The sequence below is a fragment of the Budorcas taxicolor genome, chromosome 7 (assembly GCF_023091745.1).
Source record: "Budorcas taxicolor isolate Tak-1 chromosome 7, Takin1.1, whole genome shotgun sequence".
In the NCBI taxonomy this organism is placed as follows: Eukaryota; Metazoa; Chordata; class Mammalia; order Artiodactyla; family Bovidae; genus Budorcas; species Budorcas taxicolor.
This window is the reverse complement of record NC_068916.1, coordinates 9,891,842-9,915,629: the sequence shown is the minus strand read 5'-3', so window position 1 is coordinate 9,915,629 and position 23,788 is coordinate 9,891,842. Positions and strand designations below refer to the sequence as shown.

At 55.7% G+C, this 23,788-nt stretch overlaps 2 protein-coding genes across 3 annotated transcripts; one reads left to right on the top strand and one right to left on the bottom strand.

The window, feature by feature from the left end:
* Window positions 1-4,445: 4,445 nt before the first annotated feature.
* On the top strand, window positions 4,446-11,150 carry SYDE1 (synapse defective Rho GTPase homolog 1). Its single transcript, XM_052643788.1, has 8 exons — window positions 4,446-4,564; window positions 6,089-6,424; window positions 6,529-7,173; window positions 7,333-7,547; window positions 8,199-8,325; window positions 8,536-8,696; window positions 9,259-9,484; window positions 9,778-11,150. Exons 1-8 carry the CDS (start codon window positions 4,477-4,479, stop codon window positions 10,179-10,181), a joined length of 2,202 nt encoding a protein of 733 aa, XP_052499748.1. The 5' UTR covers window positions 4,446-4,476; the 3' UTR covers window positions 10,182-11,150.
* Window positions 11,151-11,167: 17 nt separating this feature from the next.
* On the bottom strand, window positions 11,168-23,580 carry ILVBL (ilvB acetolactate synthase like). 2 transcript variants are annotated; one of them, XM_052643790.1, is made up of 16 exons: window positions 23,522-23,580; window positions 22,782-22,923; window positions 20,842-21,043; window positions 20,586-20,713; window positions 20,347-20,485; window positions 20,147-20,258; window positions 17,003-17,102; window positions 16,739-16,836; window positions 16,493-16,629; window positions 15,416-15,550; window positions 12,845-12,959; window positions 12,586-12,755; window positions 12,442-12,512; window positions 12,287-12,358; window positions 12,000-12,105; window positions 11,168-11,871 (listed from the first exon to the last, which is right to left on the bottom strand). In XM_052643790.1, the coding sequence occupies exons 2-16, from the start codon at window positions 22,911-22,913 to the stop codon at window positions 11,693-11,695; spliced, it is 1,896 nt and encodes a 631-aa protein (XP_052499750.1). In that variant the 5' UTR covers window positions 22,914-22,923; window positions 23,522-23,580; the 3' UTR covers window positions 11,168-11,692. The 2 variants fall into 2 exon arrangements, with proteins under 2 accessions (XP_052499750.1, XP_052499749.1); XM_052643789.1 differs by lacking the exon at window positions 23,522-23,580 and adding an exon at window positions 23,186-23,468.
* Between the last annotated feature and the right edge of the window lie 208 nt (window positions 23,581-23,788).

Here is a 23,788-nt window from a genome sequence, read left to right as displayed (position 1 = left end):
CAACAGGAGGTGGCAGAAACTCCCCGTAATCAGCTCCATCTTTCATTTCCCAGGAAGTGAGGACCCCCAGAGAGGTAGCAGACAGGGGACCTAACCCACAGACGCATGCCTCATTCTGCAACACCTCCTACTCCCATAACAGGGGGAGTTATTCTTCCCTTTGAACAGATGAGGAAATTGAGGCCTAGAGAGAATATCTTCATTCGGCATCTCCCAGAAGCTGATCCTGTGATAAGGATTCAAGGACAAGTAGTTTATTTGGAAAGAGATCTAGAAGGACTCCCCTGATGGTATGGTGGTTAAGAATCTGCCTGCCAGTGCAGGGGACACAGGTTCAATCCCTGGTCCAGGCAGACTTCACAAGAAGCAGGGCAAGTAAGTCCACCAGCCACAACTACTGAAGCCCACACGCCCTAGAGTCTGTGCTCCACAACAAGAGAAGCCACGCAATGGGAAGCCCACGCACCACAACTAGAGAGTAACTCCTGCTCGTGGCAACTAGAGAAAGCCTGCGCACAGCAATGAAGACCTAGCACCACCATAAATAAATAGATTGTTCTTCTAAGTGACCTAGAAAATGCTCAAGGGTTTCCCAGGCAGTGCTAGTGGTAAAGAACCCGCCTGCCAATGCAGGAGACACAAGAGATGCAGGTTCGATCCCTGAGTCAGGAAGATCCCCTGGAGGAGGAAATGGCAACCCACTCCAGTATTCTTGCTTGGAGAGTCCCATAGACTGAGGAGCCTGGTGGGCTATAGTCCACAGGCTCACAAAGAGTTGGACACAGCTGAAGTGACTTCACACACACACACACACACACACAGAGAAAATGCTGAAAGGGAGGAGGAGAAGTGAGACAGGGAAGGGAAGGGAATCAGTAAAAAGAGTGCATTGATCTGCAAGTTTCCACTGTGGGTTTCTGGGACTCAGTCCCACGAGGACCTCTGAGGGTCAGTGCAGAACACACACTTTAGTCGATCCACCTGAAGGGTGAGGAAGGTAGAATACATATTCATGAACTTCCATTGTCTGCCACAGAGGTGTAGAGCTCCACTCAAACCTGACCTGCCCCCTCTGCCTGCATTTCAACAAATCCCTGTATCTACTGAGGGCTGATTTATCCATCAGGCATCACAAGCATAGTACATCAGCCAATGATGTGAATATCTGGAGGAAACAAAACACGTAAACATGCACACACACCAAAATCTGAGCAGCAACTAGCAAAATTCAGATGAATTATTGTAAAAAATTCACACAGTGTGAAGCTTATCACTCATAATCATTTCATAATATACAGTTTGTAGATCATCTGTTTTCACTTATCAACAATTTCTGAGCACTGAGAAAGAATCATAGCCAACTGTGAATTAAATGAGTTGCTGCTGCTGCTAAGTCGCTTCATTTGTGTCCGACTCTGTGCAGCCCCATAGACAGCAGCCCACCAAGCTCCCCCATCCCTGGAACTCTCCAGGCAAGAACACTGGAGTGGGTATTAAATGAGTTACATGTAACCAAATAAATGCAACAGGAAACGTATAGAAGCTCTGTCGAAAGGGTTTACCAAAAATAATAATAACAAATATTGATGTGACCTGTGAGTGTCCTTTGATCATTTGATGTGATATAGGTGGTAAGAGACACAGGTTTGATCCCTGAGTCAGGAAGATCCCCTGGAGGAGGGCCTGGAAACCCACTCCAGTATTCGTTCCTGGAGAATCCCATGGACAGAGAAGCTGGGTGGACTAAACTCCATAGGGTCACACAGAGTCAGACATGACTGAAGCAACCTATCACACACACACAGTGGAGCCAAGGGCTGCTCTCACCCCTACATCAGCCTCCAGCTCTTCTGAGTTACAGAACCCCAAAGGACCATAGTCCTGCAGTCCCTTCCTTCAGCTTGTGAAGAGGTATTGCCTTGACCCTCAACCCCTCTCTCTACTGTCAGCAGTTGCCTCAAATCTGATGGTGTGGACCCCACCCCTCTCAACCTCACTTCTCCCAAATACATAGAACCAAGAAACTAACAGAGCCTAAGAGACCTGTGGGACACCATCAAGCATATCAATATATGCCTAACAGGAATCCCGGAAGGAGAGAGGCAACAGGGGCAGAAAGAATAGTTGAAGAAATAATGTCCCCAAAGCTTTCCAACACTGATGAAAGACATGAATATACACATCCAAGAATCTCAATGAACTCCAAGTAGGATATACACAGAGATCTATACCAAAATATATTATCACCAAACACACACAATGTCATCTGTCCAAGCCTCTGCCACCTGCCACCTGATCTCCCACCTGCACATTCAGCAGTAAATAAGACAGACAAGTGTTACCTCATGCAGCCCCAGTCTGAACAAGGAGACAGATAAACTAGAACTAGTCACTAGAACTATAGAGTTTAAGCCATGGCAAGTGTTACAAGAAACAAAGGGACTTCCTCGGTGGTCCAGTGGTTAAGACTCTGTGTTTACAATGCAGGGGGCATGGGTTTGATTCCTAGTTGGGGAACTAAGATCCCAACATGCCACGTGGTACAGTCAAAAAAAACTTTTTTAATTTAAAAAAGAAGAAATGAATCACAGTGATGTAATAATGACTGGACAATGGTAGGTGGTCAGGGAAGTGAGGGCCTCCTAAGGAAATGCCTTTGGACCTAAAGGATGAGAAAGAGGCAGCTTCAGAAGAACCAGGGCTTCCTAGCCAGAGGGAACTGCATGTGCAAAGGGCTTGGAACAGGAACAGTTTGATGTGAAGAAGAGCCAGACAGGAGGTCATGGTGAGCGATGAAGACAACCAAGGATATGAAGCCAGAAGTCTTGCTGGGACTGGATTTTATTTGTGGAAATCTGGATTTTATTTTAGGTGGAGTGAGCAGTTATGGGAAGACTGTTCAGCAGGGGCATGCCATGATCTGATTTGGGGTTTTTAAGTCCACTCTAGGCACTGCATGGAGAATGGAATATAGGAGTAAGATGGTTAATTTTCCAAAACAGCCACAAAAACATCTCCCATCCCACATTCTCTTGCACAAAGAATGTTACAAGGTCACCGTGACACACCACCCATTGAGAGAGGTGGAGTCTGTGTCCCTTCCTGTTGAATCTGGTGCCAGAAGTAAAAGTGTGACACTTCAAACTGGATCAGGAAAGGTAATACACCTTTTGCTTTGTTTATTTTTGAAGCCTTGGGTGGCTCTGTAAGAAACCCAACTACCCTGACTACTGACCTGCTAGGAGGAACCCAGTTCACACCAAGAGGACAGTTGTTCAGTCACTAAGTCGTGTCCGACTCTTTCTGACCCATGAACTGCAGCATACCAGGTCCCCCTGTCCTTCACTATCTCCAAGAGCTTGCTCAAATTCATGTCCATAGAGTCAGTGATGTTATCTAACCATCTCATCCTCTGCCACCCTCTTCTCCTTTTGCTTCAGTCTATCTCAGCATCAGGGTCTTTTCGAATGAGTCAGCTCTTTACATCATGTGGCCAAAGTATTGGAGCTTCAATAACAGTCCTTCCAATGAATATTCAGGCTTGATTTCCTTTAGGATTGACTGGTTTGGTCTCCTTGCTGTCCAAAGGACTCTCGAGAGTCTTCTCCAGCACAATCTGAAAGCCTCATTTCTTCTGCACTCAGCCTTCTTTACGGTCCAACTCTCACATCTATACATGACTACTAGAAAAACCACACGTTTGACTGTACAGGCCTTTGTTGGCAAGAGGCTTGTGGAGGTGCCCTAGTCCACAGCTCCTGCGACAGTCCCAGCACACACCTGGCATCAATTGCGAGACCTGTAAGTGAACCTCCAGATGATTCTGGCCCTTCGTTTGTTGACTCACCCCTAAACCTTGAAATCTTTCCAACAAAAGAGTCGCGACAACCAGTGTCAGCGCTGCCCTGCCCCAATCCTTGGCCCACAGCATCTGTGAGCATCATAGCACGGCTGACTTACAACCACTAAGCTTTGGGGTGGTGTGTTAAAGAGAAGTAGTATCTGGACTTGGGGACAGAGAGGAGTGGAGAACTGGATGGAGGAAGAAGGCAAGAGAGTGGCATCTGGGGAAACTAAGGGAAGAGGGGGTGTCGTCAAAATAAGCAATGCCAGGGCTTGCACCAGGCTGGAGCAGTGGATGGGAGAAAAGAGAAGAAATCTGTGGATTTGTGCAGGACGCGTTTCCGAAGTAAACTCAAGAGAACCTGCTGTATGCGATCACTAATGGAGGGTGAGTAAGAGGAAAGACAAGAGCCGGTGACAGGTCCCCCGCCCGGCCTTGGGGATTGACTACAACTCCCAGCATCGCTCACTCAGGCTGCGGGAAGCGCAAAAAAAAAAAAAAGTTTGGGCCAAGCATTCCCGGAATGCGCTTCCTGCTGGCGCGGGGTGGGGGGCGGGCGGGGAGACCGGGCGGGGCGGGGGGCGGCGCGGCCGGAGCCCGGGGCGCGCACTCAGCCCGGCCCGGGCCCCAGCATGGCCGAGCCGCTGCTCAGGAAGACCTTCTCCCGCCTTCGGGGCCGGGAAAAACTTCCACGGAAAAAGTCGGACGCGAAGGAGCGCGGTGAGAGAGGGAGGTGGGGAAGAAGGGGCCCCGAACCCCGCCCGGCTTGGAAGAGGGTCCCAGGGCCCCAAAGAGGGACCGCTGAGGGGACAGGGGAAGCCCCGCGGAGCCCTCTGCGGGTCGGGGTTGGGGGCAGGGGCAGGCAAGGGTCGTGGAAGTAACGGGCCGGGGGGAGAGGGGGCGCGGACCGTTATATGCGCTTGACCAGGGATGCCAGCGCTGCGGGCTCCTCGGGAGGCCCGGGAGGGGGCCTCACCCCTGACAGGAAATGGGGCCGAGGCTGAGCGCTTGGAGAGTGGAGGGGAGGAGGAGCTGGGAGGCTGAGAAACTGGGGCTTAGTCAGGCCAGGCTGGCGACACCCTGTGCCCTAGAGACCAGGGATGGGAGATGGGGGCGTACACCCTGCGGAGGAGGGAGAGGCGGTGCGTCGATCGTGGGGGCCACCTCCCAATCCCCTTTTACCTATTAGCCCGTAACTGCAGCTACACCCACCTTAGACAGCCGCAGGAAACTGCCCCCTGTACAGATGGGGAAAGTGAGGCACGGAGCAGTTTGGGTAATTTACCCAGTGGCAGTGAAGCGACTTAACAGCTCTGTGGACTAGGCTACTAAATGAGAGCCCAGAGAGACTCGGGGAGTGGAAGTATGAGATGACCAGAGGAGGGAGTCGGCATGGAAGACCTTAAAGACATGGGAGCTGCGTGGGACAGGAAGTCCCGGAAAGGAAGGGGTTAAAGGAGGGAAGGCAGAGGACTTCATGGATCTGACCTCCCCCCAGCCGTCTTCCCAGAGATTCCCAGGGTTCCCAGGGCAGAGAGAAGGGACAGGGGTGCCCACGCACAAATACACACACAGGAAACAGCCTGGGATGTCTGAGAAAGGATGGAGCTGGGGCAGGGCAGGAGAGGGGGGTTCCGAAAGCAAAAACTGTTGGGGTCTGTCTGGGCTAAAACACAGGGTCAGCTCCAGGATGGAGGCAAAGTTTGGAAAGAAAGGCAGCAGGGTGGGGAGTGACATGCTGCGGGTAAAGAACCTGGCAGCCACACACTTGCTGTCACGCCCGCTTTGGGCTTCTAAGCAAGCTAGCCAGCATCCACCATGGGCTGCATGTGCCCGAGATATGAGTGCCTAGGAAGCGCTCTCATGCTGAGATCACAGTGAGGCTCAGATGGCAAGTGGTTTCCCCGAAGCCACCCACTGAGAAGGCACAAGGGCAGGGCTCCACACCAGCATTAAAGAGAGGCATGGGGACGTAGAGTGGAGAATGCAGGGCCCAGGCCCAGAGAAACCCCTCTGGACCTCTGAGGCTGGAAGGCAGACAGACCGAGTCCTGTCTGGGACACTAGGGCAGGGAGTTGTGGGCGGGGAGCGGATGAGACTGCCAGCCTGCAGCCACCCATTCCAAATGAATGTGGGGACTGTCCAGGCTGAGTGCACCCCATGTCCCATAGGGGAAGAGCCCTGGCCTGGGGCCGCTCTGGGGGCAGTGGGAGGCTGCATCTCACTCCCCTTGCTCTCTGCCAGGCCGACCAGCCCAGCGCCCAGAGCCCAGTCCTCCAGAGCCCCAGGCCCCAGAAGGACCCCAGGCTGGAGCGGAGGGGCCCCCCAGCCCTGAGGCATCTCGGAGCCCGGCTCACGGTGCCTACCTGCAGAGCCTGGAGCCCAGCAGCCGCCGCTGGGTGCTGGGCGGGGCCAAGCCACCAGAGGAGGCCACTCTGGGGCCGGGGGCACCTGGCAGTGGGGAGCCTGCCGGTGAGATCTGGTACAACCCCATCCCAGAGGAGGACCCCAGACTCCCAGCACTGGAGCTCCCAGGCCCACAGCCAGGCTCAGCTGAGGCAGACAGCCCGGCCTCTCCAGGTGAGCACAAGCTTCCCACCCTGTGGCCTGTAAGGTGACTACAAGCATAATCACCCCCATCCCAAGCCCAGAATTCTGGACCCTGAGGTCTGCTGTCCCCACAGGCGCAGCCCCTTCCAGCCCCCCGACCAAAGCCTCCCGCACCAAGTCCCCCGGCCCGGCCAGGCGCCTCTCAATGAAGATGAAGAAGCTGCCTGAGCTGCGGCGCCGACTGAGTCTGCGGAGCACCCGGACGAGCCGAGAGCGCGAGCGGGCTGCCCCTGAGGGCTCGGTCATCAGTCGTTACCACCTGGACAGCAGCGTGGGGACCCCAGGGCGGACAGCAGTAGCTGAGGGCGCACGCGGCCCAAGGGCGGGTTACCTCAGTGACGGTGACTCTCCCGAGCGCCCCGTGGGGCCCCCGTCGCCCACTGCCTTCCGCCCCTATGAGGTGGGCCCCTCCTCCCGGCCACCCCCGGCTGCGCTCTGGGGCCGCCTCAGCCTGCACCTGTACGGGCTGGGGGGGCTGCGGCCGGCGCCTGGGGCCACTCCGCGAGACCTCTGCTGCCTGCTGCAGGTGGATGGGGTGGCCCGGGCCCGAACCGGGCCGCTGCGTGGGGGGCCAGACTTCCTGCGGCTGGACCACACCTTTCACCTGGAACTCGAGGCAGCCCGGCTGCTGCGGGCCCTGGTGCTGGCCTGGGACCCCGGTGTCCGGCGGCACCGGCCCTGCGCCCAGGGCACTGTGCTGCTGCCCACGGTTTTCCGAGGTAGGGTGCATGGTCTCAGAGGGGGTGGGGAGGGCACAGGACTCGGCTCCCAGCGCCCTCCTTCCTCTAGAGTGCCCAGGGTGGGGACGTAGCTAGGGGACAGGGCACAGGAGGTGATGGGGGCAGACCCCACTCAGGAAGTCCCCCTTGTGTCTTTAGGGTGCCAAGCGCAGCAGCTGGCTGTGCGCCTGGAGCCCCAAGGGCTGCTGTATGCCAAGCTGACCCTGTCGGAGCAACAAGAATCACCTGGCACAGCTGAGCCCCGAGTCTTCGGGCTGCCCTTGCCCCTGCTAGTGGAGCGTGAGCAGTCCCCTGGCCAGGTGCCTCTCATTATTCAAAAGTGTGTTGGGCAGATCGAGCGCCGAGGGCTGCGGGTAAGTCCCTCACCCCACCCTAGCTAGCCCCCAGACCTCAGAACCACTCCCCAGAACACCCAGGGTATGGAAGCCAGGCTTCCCCCTACCCCACCTGGGGAACTCTTAGCTCCAATCCCAGCCTAGACAAGGGCAGGTGCTCTCTACACACCCCCAGATCCTAGCATCTAGCCCAGAACTCAAGGGTCCTCTGTTCATTCGATAACGTAGGATCCCAGCCCTTTTGGAGCTCAGAGTCTGGTGGGGTGACAGACATGACTAATAAATCACATATATGAAACTGGCTGGGATAAGAGTGAAGAAGCTGGGACAGTTTAAAGCAGGACGGGACGTGCTGGTTGGGGTAGTCAGGGAAGGCTTTCCAGAGGAGGTGACAAGTAAGCTGAAAAGGAGTCAAGCTTTCCTGAGTCAAAGGAGGTAAGTGCCAGGACAAGTAATTTTGAGGGTTTACAGGGCTGGGTTGTCCAAGCAGCCAGATGGGGTACCCCATGACAAGTGTCAGAAGAACAGAAAGGCAGCCAGTGAAGTTTCAGCCAGCCCCCAACCTCTCAGCCCATTGCCACCTGGATCCAGGTCTCCCGCCCTCACCCCATAGGGCCCACATCAGTCTGTACTCTGACAAAAAAGACACCTCTCTGCTCCTACCCCCAGGTAGTAGGACTATACCGTCTATGCGGCTCAGCAGCTGTGAAGAAAGAGCTTCGCGATGCCTTTGAGCGAGACAGTGCAGCTGTCTGCCTCTCTGAGGACCTGTACCCTGATATCAACGTCATCACCGGTCAGCTTGCCCCTTTGCTCTCCTGCCTGCTCCCCAGTCAACCCTCAACTCAAGGCAGTCCCTGTGGTCCCTCTGGGACTTCATCCCTTCTGTTGGCCTTGTTTTTACCTTCCTGCACCTGTCCTCCTCTTTCCCCCCTCCCAGCCCCCGTTGAAGTTCCAGCCTCAGAACCCAGGGGTGCCCTAACCAGTGTGGGCCCTATATCCACAGGCATCCTCAAGGATTATCTTCGGGAGCTGCCTACCCCGCTCATCACCCAGCCCCTCTATCAGGTGGTGCTGGAGGCCATGGCCCGAGGGCCCCCAAGCAGGGCTCCATCCAGCACTGAAGGCACCCGTGAGCTCCTCAGCTGCCTGCCAGATGTGGAGAGGGTGAGTTGGGCCTGGGGGGTGGGCAGGACAGGGAGTGAACTGACATCAGCAGAATGTTCTTCCCATGCCTGGGCTGGTGATGGCCATGAATGTGTGGCACCATCACACCCCTAGTGCTATTAGTATCCCCACTTTATAGATAATGGAAGCCAAGGCCCAGGGCAGTTGAGTGAGTTGCCTCAGGTTTCACAGGCAGGATGTACCGAAATTAACAGACTCTGAACAGAGGTCTGTCAACCTACCATAAGGGAGGTTCCTGGCTGTGGGATCTTGCCTCAGTGCCTCAATATCCTCATCTGTAAAATGGGATTACTACCAGCCCTGCCTAACACACAGAGAAGGTTCAAGCCCAAGTTCTCCCATTTCAAAGTTGTTACCTTTGGCCTCAGTCTTCCCTCCAGCAAAATGGGAGCATAATACTAATAGCTAAGTTCTAGCAGGATCGTCTCCTGGCTATGAGACTCTGAATCTGTTTCCCCATTCTGAACCGCCTTAGTCTCCCTCGAGTGCGACAGGGGACCGACTTTGCCCACCGCATACTCTCCCAACCCTCTTCTCTCAGGCTACATTGACGCTTCTCCTGGACCACCTGCGCCTTGTCTCCTCCTTCCACGCCCACAACCGCATGACTCCGCAGAACCTGGCCGTTTGCTTCGGTCCCGTGCTGCTTCCAGCGCGCCAGGCACCCGCCAGGCCCCGCATCCGCAGTTCTGGCCCGGGTCTCTCGAACGCGGTGGACTTCAAGCGCCATATCGAGGTGCTGCACTACCTGCTGCAAGCCTGGCCAGGTGAGCTGGCCCCCGACCCTGCGCCGCGGAAAGGAGCCTGGTAGCCCAGACGATGCTTTCTCTGGCGGCCGCAGTCTCGAGCTTCAGGCGAGACACGCCCCCTCGTCAGAGTGAAAACCTGTACCTAGTTGCCTGAGCAACCAGTACTAGCTCAGCCAGTGAAATCCCGATCCGGTCGAAGGCCTTGCCTTTCAACAGGCCAATCAGGGGCGTGATTCCCTAAACAGCCAATCAGAGGCGTAGGTGCTGCCAATATGCGCGACATCACCCAAGCCCTCCCTCTCCCACTGCAGATCCGCGCAGGCCCCCAGAGCCTCCGGAGCTCGTCCCGTACCTGCGGCCCAAACGACAGCCGTCGCTGCACTTGCCGCTAGCGAGCCCCGAAGTGGTGACTCGGCCCCGCGGCCGGGGCGGTCCCGAAAGCCCCCCGAGCAACCGCTACGCGGGTGACTGGAGCGTTTGCGGGCGGGACTTCCTGCCCTGTGGGCGGGACTTCCTCTCCGGTCCAGACTACGACCACGTGACGGGCAGCGACAGTGAAGATGACGACGAAGAGGCTGTCGAGCCGACTGGCGCCACCGATTTCGAAGACGACTTCGAGGCGCCCTTCAACCCGCACCTGAACCTCAAAGACTTTGATGCCCTCATCCTGGACCTGGAGAGAGAGCTCTCCAAGCAGATCAACGTGTGTCTCTGAGCCGGGCGGGGCTGGACCCGAATTACTAAGGCCAGGCTCCTGGTTGCTAAGGCGGTGCCCTAACGACCTAGGGAGGACCAGACCTGTAGCTCAGGCCTAACTCCTGGTTACTGGGGAATTGCCTAGCGACCAGCCAATGCTTTGCTGAGAATCATTCCCCATTTCCAGTACTCAGACACTGGTTGCGACGGCCGGAGATGGGGGACTTTAGGGACCAGCTATTGTGACCATCTTTTCTTGAGTACCAAGGGCTTCTCTCCTGGCTGCCGAAAGGCAGTTCTGCTTGCAGGGCCGGCATCTTTTGCTTCCCCTTAGCCAGGGAAACACCAGTTACTGTGAGCATCACCCTGAGATGGTGAGACACCCTCCCAGTCAGTCCTTGCTGCTGCCAACCAAATCAGTATTAGCTTTGAGCACTGCACTCTGCTTTTCCCTCAGTGGGCCCAAGGACTATGAAGAAGTGCTGTTTGAGCCAGGCTGTCGGGGGAGCCCCTCTCCTGGGCAGCCTGGGGCTTATGGGAAAACAACTGGTTTTGCCACCCTCTTTTCCAGGGAAAACATAATAGCCTCAAACCAGCAAAAGTAGATAGCAAGAGTCTGGCCCTTCCCCTCCCCAATTCTTCCTCCCCATTCCTGAAGAAATTAAGCACTTGTAAGACCTCCCTTTTGGAGGGGCCCCACCTGAAGTGTCAGGCTGGGGGCACTTTGGTACGGAACATATTTATTGCCTCCCTGCGTGTGTGCCTGTGTGTGAGGAGTAATGTGTATGGACGTGTCTAGAGTGGGTATGTGGGGCTCTTTCAGGGACCACAGAGGGGGTGGGGGGAAGAGTTTGCAGTGCCCAGGCACCCTGAAATCCCCAGTAATGGTGCCTCAGTGAGCCCCCGAGTTTCAGTGGGAGAGTAGGGTCCCCTCCTGTCTCCCTCCTCTTTCCCTCACTTCCATCTTTGTGGACAATAAATCAATATGCACAGGATCTGGGATGAGTACTTGGGCCCCCATGGACCAGACATGGTTTATTCATTGTGTGAGACAGGAAGCCGCAATACTTTGGCCACCTGATGCAAAAGAGCCAATTCATTGGAAAAGACCCTGATGCTGGGAAAGACCAAAGGCAAAAGGAGAAGGAGGCAGCAGAGGATGAGATGGTTAGATAGCATCACCGACTTAATGGACATGAATTTGAGCAAACTCTGGGAGATAGTGGAGGGTTGGAGGAGCCTGGCATGCTGCAGTCCATGGAGTCGCGAAGAGATGGACATGACTTAGCTACTGAACAAGTGAGGAGGGGAGAAAGGACACAGTTGAGTTCACAAACAGGCCCAAGGACTCCCCAGGGCTGTCAGAACCCCTCTTAGCTCTGACTGTCCAGCCCCTCCCTGTCCTCAGGGAAGATTGCAGCGTCACTGGGCCTCATGGCTTAGGCCCAGGGCAGGCAAGGATAAAACTCCAAGCCAGCTAGGCACAGTCCAGGGGTGGGAAGACAGCCAAAAGCACTGACCCATGAGGCCCTACATGGCGATGGAGCCATCCCGGAAGTCCGTCCTCCCGATGAGGATGTTGACCACAACCGGGTGGCCATCTTGGCACTGCTGCTGGGCGTCACGCAGCACCTTGACCACCTGATCCTCATTCTCACGTGAGAGCAGCAAGCCCTGGGCCCCCAGTCCCTGGGCTGCCTTGTGATAATCTAAAACGGAAGGGCAAGTCAAAATGGTGGCAGAAGCCCGGCCCCCCGTGCAGGCAGCCCAGGAGAAAACACATTCAGCTGACCCTGAAATGGCGTTCCCCCTCCCTGCCCATCCAGGCCCCTCTCACCAGTGTAAGCCAGGCCACAGGCCACATTGCTGCCCAAAGAGGGCACCTGCTCCCTGGAAATCTGGGTCCAGCCAGCATCATTTCCTATCAAGGCCATCACTGGGATCTGCAGGGAGGGAGAGGAGGAGGCCAGGCCAAGGCCTTCAGTCCCAAGGCTTGGCCAGCAGCAGGTGAAAGGCAAGGACAGGACCTCTGCCAGATAAGGAGCTCCCTCCCCAGCCCACCCCTGAGGATAGTTCCCAGAACCCCAGGCTCTGAGCTTCCCTTGGGTCAGCCCGCCCAGTCACCTTGTGTCTGACGAAGGTGTCAAATTCGATGAGGCTATAGCCAAACGCTCCATCCCCAAACAGGCACCAGACCTGAGGTGGGTACCAAGGATAGTTGGGCTGGCTTACAGCCCAGAAAGCAGCAAGCCTCCTGCACCCAGCACACTCTGACTCACCTCAGCATCCGGCCGACAGAGTTTGGCCCCAAGTGCAAATCCAGCACCAACCCCCAGAGTCCCGAAGGCCCCTAGGAGAACCAAGAGCAGGTGTAAAGAGGCTCAGAGGAGTGCAAGCTGCCCCAGGTGTAGGTCTGCCCTTACCAGGATCAAGCCAACACAAGGGCCCACGAGGCTTCACCAGGTAGGCAGCTGTGCCCACAAAGTCCCCGCCATCGACCACCAGGATGGAGTTGTCAGGCAGAGTGTCCTCCACCAGCTGCAGGACCCGCACCGGGTTAAGATGCTGGGCTACGGGCATCAGTGCCTTCTCCCTGTGACGGAGCAAGGCAGGTCAGCAGAGCCAGCAGCCTGGCCCACCAGGAACCCATGACCCACCAAGCCCACTCTGCCCAGCCCCCACCGGAAGGTCTGCTCCTTCTGTTGGTCGGCTTGCCGAAGCTCCTCTGCCCAGTCTGAGGCCCACATCTGACCCCGGAGGCCCTCCACCAGCTTCACCACGAAGGAGCCCACATCTCCTGGGGAAGGAAAGGGGCACAGCTGTGGGGAGAAGGCCACCTCCTACCTTTGAGCATGAGGCCCAAAGGCAGCAGGAAGCCAACAGGCACCTGAAGCAAGGAAGCAGGCAGCGGGGGAGGTGGGGGCAGAGATGGCCTAAGGCAAAATGGGTAAAACACCCCAGAGCCTGCCAGAACCAAGGTTAGGGCAACAGGGGTGAGAGGAAGAGCAAGGCCAAAGTGAGTCAGCAGGGCTTCCCTGGGGCCTCAGTGGTAAAGAATCCGTCTACCAGTGCAGGAGACACAGGTTCAATCCCTGGTCCAGGAAGATCTCACATGCCACCGAGCAACCAAGCTCAGGCACCACAACTATTGAGCCTGTGCCCTAGAGCCCAGGAGTGGACCCCTAGAGCCTGTACTCCACATCAAGAGAAGCCACCGCAATGAGGAGCCTGCACGCTGAAACTAAAGAGTGGCCCCTACTGGCCACAACTAGAGAAAGGCCATGCAGCAATGAAGACCCAGTGCAGCCAAAAATTAAAAAATTACAAAGTGAGTTAGAAACTCACATCTGCCTCTGTCTCCTGCCTCCCCCTTCACACCCTGGGTCACACAGACCTGTCAATTCTGCCCCTGAAACATGTCTCTAAAAACACCTCTATCGTCCAAGCACACCTCGACAACCCAGGCACACAGAGTATTGGAGAGCGACCAGATTAACCAATGACGATGTACCTTTCATCAGCTCCATCTCAGAAATGATCACACAGGGGCTCAGCGAAGCCGAGTTTCTCCTCCCTGCCCATCCCGACTCCAGGCCTCATGGTTGCTGTCCTGGCCTTAACAGCCCCCTTGCCTCTACGTGGTCCTCTCCAACTTGCTGCCCATCAGCTGCTCCAGTGGGTCTTCCCAAATGTGAATACACATGGTGCCATTTCTTTGCCTGACACAAGTTCCCTCTCACGTACACTGCAGGGTAGAGTCAACGTCCTTGGAACGATGGGCAAAGCAGGACGTGGAAAGGCTGTGGAAGAGGACTGAACAGGGGTAGAGGAGCCACGACAGAAAAACTAAGAGACCCCAGGCCTCTCTCTCTTTTTTCTTCCCTGCTAAATCCCTCAGGTTTATTGGAGACCAGGCCTCTCTCTGGATCCACAACCATGGCCTGCCCAAAATCAAGCCTGAGAACGTGCCTGGGACCCGGTCCCCCTCATTTTGGTTTTGGGCAAGTCCTCACACTGAGCCAGAGAGGGACACAGTCAATCTGCAGAAAGCTGGCTTTAGGGAGGAGCGTCTGTCACTAGCGGGAAGGTGGTAGCTGGGCAGAAGCTTCGCCCTGCGGTCTCCAGCCATCACTCCCACTGTAGGCGCTGTGTGTGTGTGCAGGGCCCGGTGGTAGGCCCAGCTGCCCCCAGCCAGGGCCCAGCGACAGATGTCCTCCTTCGGCAGCAGCAGTCTGTCCTCTTCCAGCCGGCTCAGAAGACCTGCAGCACCCAGCATCACACCCCCCCACATTCCATAAGAGTTGGTTGTGAAAACGGCCACAATGAGGATGGTCACCGCGACCACCAGCACCACTGCCTGACCAGCCACAGAGCGGCCCTCAGCACCAAGGTGGTCACCAGCCACTGCCAGCATCATGCCTCCGCCCAGAAGCAGGTTGGCAGAGGAGCAGTCCCCATTCACCCAGTGGAAATCGAATGCCAAAAGGGGCAGGCCCATGACAGTGGCTACCCAGGCTCCAGCAAGACAGTCTTCATCCGTGCCCAGCCCTGAAGCCAGCATGGTGGTGGCGGCGGCCAGGGCCTGGAGCAAGAAACCAGCAGCAGCCCCTCAATTTGCCTGGGCAGTGCTCAGGGCTGCGTGTAAAGACACTGCTCCCAGCGCCAGGCCCTAAAGGCAGTGGGCAACATGGGAGAGAACAGTCAGGACACATTATCACATGCACATTCCTGGGCCTTCCCCCCAGTACACGTGCTGTGTGTGCACATGCGTGTGTGCCTGTGTGCTCAGTTGGGTCTGAGTCTTTGTGACCTCATGGACTGTAGCCCGAGAGGCTCCTCTGTGCCTGGGATCTCCCAGGCACAAATACTGGAGTGGGGTGCCATTTCTTTCTCCAGGGTATCTGCCCAACCTAGGGATCGAACCCGCATCTCTTGCCATCTCCTGCATTGGCAAGAGGATTCTTTATCACTAGCGCCATCTGGGAAGCTCTGGTTTACAGTAAACAATTTTAGAGGTGGTAACAACTGACCTACGAAGGGGAATGACCATTTTATGCACAATAAAAATTTCTAAAAAAAACCCTACCCTTAGTTGATCCAGAAGCACCTACCAGTCGAAGGGCCAAATATGCATCTCCAGCCAACTGGGTGCCCCCTGGGGCAGGATCCAGGCCTTGATCACCAGCACCCAGCTCAAGCCAGCTGTCAGCAGAGGCCAGAAGAAAAGCAACATGTACAAAAGGAGGGGCTCACCCTGCACAGCCTCTTGGGGCTTCCAGAAAATGTCTGAGTTGATCAGCATCTCCTTCCGGTCACGGTTGACAACAATGATTTTGCTGCTGCGGCTGAGGACACGCCCATAGGACAGGCGGAAGTCACACACTGTTCCTGGGGAAAGGGGGGCGGGTCTCAGCAGACCGAGGGCCAGCTTCCTGGGGGGTGCCCACCACCTTACTCGACCCACTGTGGCTCCCTGAGTGCAAGAAGGGCCCCATCCTTCACCTCTCCCGGTGCCAGTGCCCCCTGCAGTAAGACTCTGCAGGTCCCCACTCCCGGGACCTAGACTGGCCCCCAGACCTACGGTGCTCTGGCCTGTAAGAAGGTGAGAGAAGTCATGGCGTGTGTTCCTGAAGCCAGACCTCCAGCAGCCTTGCGGCTTCCACCCTTCTCTCTGATATAACCTTGTTCGCCCAGCCCTGCATGTTTCTTATCACCACCAAGTGAACAAGGCCAGGCTACCTGGCTGGCTGATGAGAAACATGGAGGAGGAGGTAGGGGGAGAGAGAGGACTCAGTTACCCCAACCGAGGCCATGCTAGCCCAGTCCTGCAGCCAGTCAGGCCCCAAGTACACAAGCCAGCCCAACCACAGCCTTCCTGACTGCAGACTCAGGGACGAGCCCTGCCAAAATGAGAAAAAAAACTGCCAACTAACTCATAGGTGGGTCTTGAGAAATAATAAGCGTGTTGTAAGCCACTGTGTTTAGGGTAGTTACTACACAATAGCTGATAAAACTATTATGTGCCTAGCAGGATTCAGAGCACTTTATGGAAGATATGTGTACGGGCTGTGTCAATGCTATATAATGCATATATGTGCAAGTGCTGTATACACAGCCCCACAGGTGCCCACTCTCTGTGCATGCCCTTCTGTGCAAAGCTGGGTCCCAGACACGACTGCCACCTGGTGAGAAATTAGGGGTGAGAGGTAGGAGGGTGGTGATTATGAGACTAGGTGCCAGCCAGTACCCAGCTAGGGGGGCAAGGTCACACGGGCAGGGAGGTACCTAGAGGGAGGGGAAGGGGAGGGAGGGTAGGAGGACCAGGCCCACCTGCCAGGACGACCACGTCTGCCTTCTTCAGGGCGGCCCTGCGGTTCTGCCGGAAGTGGAGGGGGTGGTTGCGGCCCAGCAGTCCCCGTGCCATCCCCGCCAGGAAGCAAGGGATGCCCAGGGTCTCCACGGCAACCCTGGGGATCCAAGCAGAACAGAAGTGAGTGTGGCCCAGGGCCTGCCCCTCCTCCCAGGGCACCAAGGGACCAGGCGTGTGACAATAAGGGCAGGCCGGAGGCTTCTCACCGAAGCTTATCTGCAGATGTCGGAGGCAGCAGGGCCTGGCTCCCAATTAGCATGAGGGGCCTTTTGGCCCGACTCAAGATCTCCACACATCGCTGAACCTGGGGCAAGAGGTGGGGGCTCAAAGAGCCGACCTCGGGTCACCAAGAGGCCCCCCAAGATGACAGCCCCGATACTGATTCAGAGAGAAGCCACTCAGCATGTGGTGGTGGTTGGATGGTTGGGGGCGGAGGGGGGTCCCTGGCCAGGGAACAGAGGTTAAGTCACCTGCTGGGGGGAGGCCTGGGGAATGTCCAGGGGCAGAGGCCCCTCAGGCTGAGGCTCCCAAGCTCCTGCAAAGAGGTTGGCCAGGGAATTCGCTAAGTACCTGCGAAGAGAAGAGGAAGAGGCCATTACCAGGAGTAATTACCAGGGTTTCAGAAGCTGAAGAAGAAGGGCCCAGAAAGGGACTGGAAAGGCAGGGCAGGAACAGAGGTGGATGAACAATGGTCCGGGGACACAGACCCCAGCGGCCAAGTGCCCAGTGGCCTGTTTCCCCTTGGAAGCTTCTGGTGACCACGCCAACCTGACACAGACCTTGAGAAACAAGGGCCACAGGCTGGAGCACCAGAATCAGGGGCCAGACCCGCTGGGTCCGACAGATGTGGGCTTGGGTTCTGGCTCTGCTGCTTCCTGTGTGACTCTGGTTGAGTGATTTAACTTTTCTGAGCTTACTCCTCTGTAAGATGTAAAAGGGACCATCTCTCCCAAGGTCCAGTGATATATCCACTCAGGATATAAAGCACGTTGCAAAACACTGTACTGTTGTCTAGGCACTAAGCCATGTGTGTCCAGTTCCTTTGCAAACCCATGGACTGTAGCCCGCCAGGCTCCTCTGTCCATGTTATTCTCCAGACAAGAATACTGGAGTGGGTTGCCATGCCCTCCTCCAGGGGATCTTCCCGACCCGGGATCTAACCCAAGTCTCTTACATCTCCTGCTCTGGCAGGCAGGTTCTTTACCACTAGCACCACCTGCGAAGTCCAGTGTGTACATATCTATCCCAAACTCCCTAACTATCCCTTCCCCCCATCCTTCCCCAGTGGCAACCATTAAGTTCGTTCTCTAAGCCTGTGAGTCCCTTTCTATTTCATAAACAAGTTCATTTGTATCATTTCTTTTTAGATTCCCCATATAAGGGATGTCACATGATATTTCTCCATCTCTATCTCACTTCACTCAGCACAACAATCTCTAGATCCATCCATGTTGCTGCAAATGGCATTATTTCATTCTTTTTTAGGGACTCAGCCCTATTCTTATTTAAGGTAATAATGATTAATTCTTTTCTACTTCAGCATATGCTTTGCACTATCAAAATAATCTCACTTTATTTTTCACAAAATCTTAGAGACAAAAAGCAATGTTTGTCCACCTTACAGATGAGGAAGCTGACATCAAGCAAGGTTTAACCACAATATACACAAGTCAAATCATTATGCTGTACGCCTTAAACCTACACTGTGCTGTTTATGTCAATTAGATCTCAATAAAACTGGAAGAAAAAAAAGAGAAGTTTAATCATTTGTTCACAGCTAGCTAGTGGCAGTTCTGGGATTTGAACCCATCTCTCTGGACATTCATTTCACTCCAGCTATGTTACAGATGGAACATAGCTGTGTGGATTAAGCATTGAAGGTTCCTTCAGGCTGAACCCTAGTGCACCATTAACAAACTGGACAACTGCATGCAAGTCATTGAGCTGCCTTGGGTCTCAGTTACATAATCTGTGAAATAGGCTGAATAATACCTGAGTTTTAACTCTAAGGGTTATTATAAGAGACATGTGAGTTAACCTGCTCCACCATGAGCTGGCCTTCCAGGTGCTCCTCATATGCCCAGGGAGCAGGGACCTGTCTGTCCTATTCATGCCCATCCTGGCACCTAGCACATAGTGGCACTCACTAAATATTTGGAGGGGGAGTAGAAGTCAGAAGGGCAAGGACAGGCAAATGGAAAGGACAGAGCGGGAAGAGGAGAATTGATTCTCCTTTCTGTGTCCTGTTTCAGCCAGGTCCACCTCAGTGGTGACCAGAAATGATCCCTCTCACATACCTCTGCTCAGTCTATGCCCCTACTTACAACTTTTTTGGCCTCTCAATGGAAAGACGTTCCTCCGTGAAACTTGCAACTCTTCCAGGAAAACCTTCAAGCTTATTCCACACCAGGCCTGCTCTCTCCAACACCCAGGCTACTCACCACTCAAAAGTCCCATAGGAGGCCCCAGAGTGAACTGTGCCCATGCCGTGGGCCTACAGGGACCCGCCGTCCCCTTATCCTATCCTGCTGCAGGTCCAGACACTCATATGAGATCCATCCACATCTCTGCATTCCACACCTACCACCTAGAATGCAGGCCACCATCAACTCTCATCCCAGGGACTGCCACACCTCCTCCCTGGCTTCCCAGCTTCCACCTGACGCCAAAGTCCACTCTCTGGCAAGAGCCACAGGGATCGTTGATAAAAACCCAAACCAGGGCTTCCGTGATGGCTCAGTGGTAAAGGATCCACCTGCCAATGCAGAAGACACGGCCTCAATCCCTGCCCGGGGAAGACCCCACGTGCTTTAGGACAACTGAACTCAGGTGCCACAACCACTGAGCTTGTGCTCTACAGCCCGGGAGCTGCAACTCCCGAGGCCCACACGCCCTAGAGCCTGTGCTCCGAAACAAGGGAAGCCGCTGCAATGAGACGCCCACAAACCGCAACTAGAGAGAGGAGCCCTGACTCACCACAACTGGAGAAAAGCCGGCGTAGCAATGAAGACCCAGCACAGCCAAGTTAATAATAAAAATACAAACCAAACCAGGGTATCCCATGCCAGTGCTTAAGGTCCTGAAATGCTTCTCAATGGCTCTCTCATTAAAAACAAAGCCCAAGGGACTTTCCTGGCAGTCCAGTGGTTAGGACTTGGCCTTTCAATGCAGGGGTACAGGTTCAACCCCTGGTCTGGGGGTTCAGATCCCACATGGCTCGAGACCAAAAATACACAAAGCAGAAGCAACACCGTAACATGTTCAAGACCTTTTATTTAAAAAATCACAGCCATTTATTTAAAAAAACAAAGCCCCAGGTCTGCCCAGGCGCTCCTGCTGACTGCCCTCAGCTCAGCCTCTCTACCCTTCTCCCCCTTGCTCAGCTGCTGCCACCACACGGGCCACTTTGCTTTCCCAGCCCACAGACTTCACTGCTGCCTCAGGACCTTTGCATATGCTGTCTCCTCTACCTAGGAAACTCTCGCCGTGGCTGGCTCCTCTCAAACTAACGTGCAAATCAGTGAATGAGTCCAAGAAAGGATGGGTGCTGGCAGGGATCTGTGAGAGAAGCCAGGGAATATGGGAGGGAGAGTGGTAGGAGCCGGGCTACTTACCAGTGGACCGCTCGGCTCATGAGGCCCTTGGGCGGCTTAGCTGGCACCATCTCCTTCTGAACCATGAAGTAGGGGTACAGCGCGTCCACAGGCAGTTCCACAAACGCCGGGCCTGCATGGAGACAAGGGGAACACTCAGTCTGCTGTGCCTCCCAGGTCCCAGGGCGGGACCTCTGCCCAGCCCCCGCCCCACGACCTACCGGGGGTGCCCGACTGTGCAGCGGCCATCGCGGCCCTCAGGGTGGGGATGATATCCCGCACTCTACGCACAGAAGCACAAAATTTGCAGAGCGGCCGGAACAGGGACATCTGATCAATTGCCTGGAGTGCACCCCGATTCTAGCAGAGACAGAAAAAAATCCAGGAAGTCAACACATGAGCACTTCCAGGCCCCTGGGGTCCCTGCCACCTGCCCCCCACCCCCACCAGGACAGGGCACCTGCAGCAGGGTGCTGGCAGCCCCACCCAGGAGCAGGACTGGGGACTGAGCTATCTGGGCATTCTTCACCGCAGTCACTGTGTTGGTGAGGCCGGGGCCTGCTGTCACTGCTGCCACACCCACCGTCCCTGGAACACAAACCCTGTCTCAGCTGGGTCCACCCTCCCAGCCATGTTCCTCTCCCCCCAAAATAAAATCCCTGCCCCTCAGACATCCCAGTCTCACCAGCCCCCAGCCCTCCCCATTGTGCCCTCACCGGTCAGGCGGGCTACAGCATCAGCGGCAAAGACAGCTGTGACTTCGTGGCGGGTGTCCACCACACGGATGCCCAACTTCTCACAGGCCACCAGCAGTGGCGAAATGTGCCCGCCGACCAGCGTGAAAAGGAAGCGCACACCGTGGGCCTTCAGCACGGCTGCCACATTCTCCCCACCATGCCGGATGCTTGCCGTGTCCACCTGGGCCGGGAGAGGGGAGGAGTGAGACTGTCAAGGATCAAGGTGCAGACACCAGGACAGGTGGGCAGAGGAATTACACCCCTCCCCCAGGAAGGAGGGGAGGGGCAAGGTGGGAAGGCAGGGGAAGCTTGGTGTTGCTTTGCTCTTGTTTAGTCGCTAGGTCGTGTCTGACTCTTTTGCGACCCGCATGGATTGTAGCCCACCAGGTTCCTCTCTCCATGGAATTTCCCAGGCAGTAAACACTGGAATGGGTTACCTTCCTTCTCCAGGGGATCTTCCCAACCCAGGGATTGAACCCACGTCTCCCGCATTGGCAGGCAGATTCTTTACCACTGAGCCACACCAGGCATCTTATCAGAGCCTCCCGACAATATATCCTTTTACAGCTACAAAGACCAAGACTCCTGAGCAAGACTCAAAGTCCCATAGAATCAGTGCTCTCAAGGCACCTGTGGCGCAAACAGGAAGAGAGATTAGAAAAGGTGGATCCACAGAGCCCAAGGGAGCTTGGCCAGAAGCCACCAGCTGGGACTCCAGAACGGCCTGCCCTCCAGTATCAGGTCCCCACAACAGGAGACTGCTAACTCATCTCCCAGGCCCCATTCACAGGCTGCCAACAACCAAGTTGCCTAGCACAGGAGCAGCCTGAGGCAAAGACAATGCTGGGGCTTCCCAGCCCCAGCTTCCACACAGCCCCGTACACAAGAGGCCTTTGTCACTGTTGTGGTTGTTCAGTCACTCAGTCATGTCCGACTCTTTTGCAGCCCCACAGACTGCAGCCTGCCAGGCTCCTCTGTCCACGGGACCTCCCAGGCAAGAATACTGGAGTGGGTGGCCATTTCCTTCTCCAGGGGATCTTCCCAACCCAAGGGTCAAATCCACGTCTCCCGCATTGGCAAGCAGTTTCCTTACCACTGCACCACCTGGGAAGCCCGGCCTTTGTCTTAAATCTTTACAGGTCCACAAGGCTAGTGGCACTGCTCCAGGTTAGGAGGGAGACTTCCCTGGTGGGCTGGTGGTTAAGACTTTGCCTTCCAATGCAGAGGGTGTGGGTTCGATCCCTGGGCAGAGAGCCAAGATCCCACATTCCTGGTAGCCAAAAATCCAAAACATAAAACAGAAGCAACACTGTAACAAATTCAGTAAAGACTTAAAAAAAAAAAAAGACGGGAAGGGTCTGGGAAAGGGTGAATTTCTGCGAGGAGCCAAGTAGTTCAGAGCCAGGTCTGTGGGGTCACTTCTTCCCTAAACAGGTCACCTTAGGCAAGTCATCACACACTCTCTCTGAGCCTCGGTTTCTGCTTGTGGAAAATGAAAACAAACTGATGGGTACTTGGGAAAATCGCTCTAAAGCGCTGAGCAGAACAGACAGCTACCCTCACAAAACTGTCACAGCCAGCCACATCCTCTGGGGCCTGCCCTCAGCACTCTGACTCCACCGTATTAGGGAGCACCGCTCTGTGAAAAGGACTGAGAACCTTTAAGGAAGGGGGTAGGTGGGGTGTGGAGTGCCGGGCAGCTGTAGTTTCCCTGTGGTCCCTTCCTAGAGGCAAAGTCCAGGGTCCCGGAAGCAGTTGCACAGTAGCAACCGATCCTAGAATTTCCCGACCAGTCAGTCGCTCTGCATTAATCGGAACCTCACTCTCCCCGCCTGTGAAATGGGTTAGCTGGAAACGGTGCTAACGAAAGTCCACTCCTTTGACTGCCCCCGGCCCGCCACCCCTGTATGCCCCCGAACCTTGTGCATCAACTGATAGAAAAGCCCCAGGCGGTGAGCGGCGCCCAGCAAGGCGGCCACTAGCGTCCCGAAGGCCAGGAGCAGGAAAGAGGAGAAGCCCCAAGCTGGGGCGGCAGTCGCCGCGGTCTCCATGAGCTGACACCTAAGGAAGAGAGGGCAGTGCTAGGACTTGGAGGCGACAATTAAATTACTCAGAAGGCACACCCTCTCTCCCGGCCCAGATCCCGGCCACGCCCCTTGTCTCGCGCACCTAAGCGATCACGCCCCTTACACCTCCCGGCTCCTAACCAGGCCACGCCCCTTGCAACGCTAGCCCAACCCCCCGCCCCTTACATTACCACGACCAGCTAAATTAGGCCACCACAAGTCAACGCGGCGACAGCGCCTCGTTATTTCCCCCTTACCTGCTTCTCAATGGGTCGGCGGGAAGCCCCGCCTCTCTTTGACATCAAGGACACGAATCTTCGCCCTAGTGGTGAGCCCACCCCATGACTACACCTCCAAGTCTGCGTGCATGACCCTCTCCTGAAGCCGGACCCCTCCCCTCCACCGAGCGCCTGGACTCCAATCTGACTCCCGAATCCAGGCCGTGAGTCAAGGTCAGGTCGTATCAGGATGCTCCTCCTACCCCCGTGGAACTTTAACCTTCACCCATAGGAAATGGCGCTGGTTCCAGAGGAATTCGGCGCCCTGCGTGTCACGTGATCAGGCGCACGACTTGAAAGGGTTGGGCCAAGTACCTGTGTCCTTGCTCTTGGCCGCTTGGATCCAGGGCGCCCCTCCGCGCATGCGCGGAGCCCTAGCCGCTCACCGGGACACAGGCCCCTCCTCTAAGAGCTCTGTCTCTACTGGCCGCCTCTTGCACAGGCTCCGCCCTCCCTCGCTTTTCATTGGTTTGTGCTGCAAGCCTCACTCACGCACACCCTTTTTTAAAAAAAAAACAAGAAGCCACGCCCCTCTACGACTTTCAGTGGCCTGGAGTCTCGCCCTCCTCCGGTCTCCCCTTG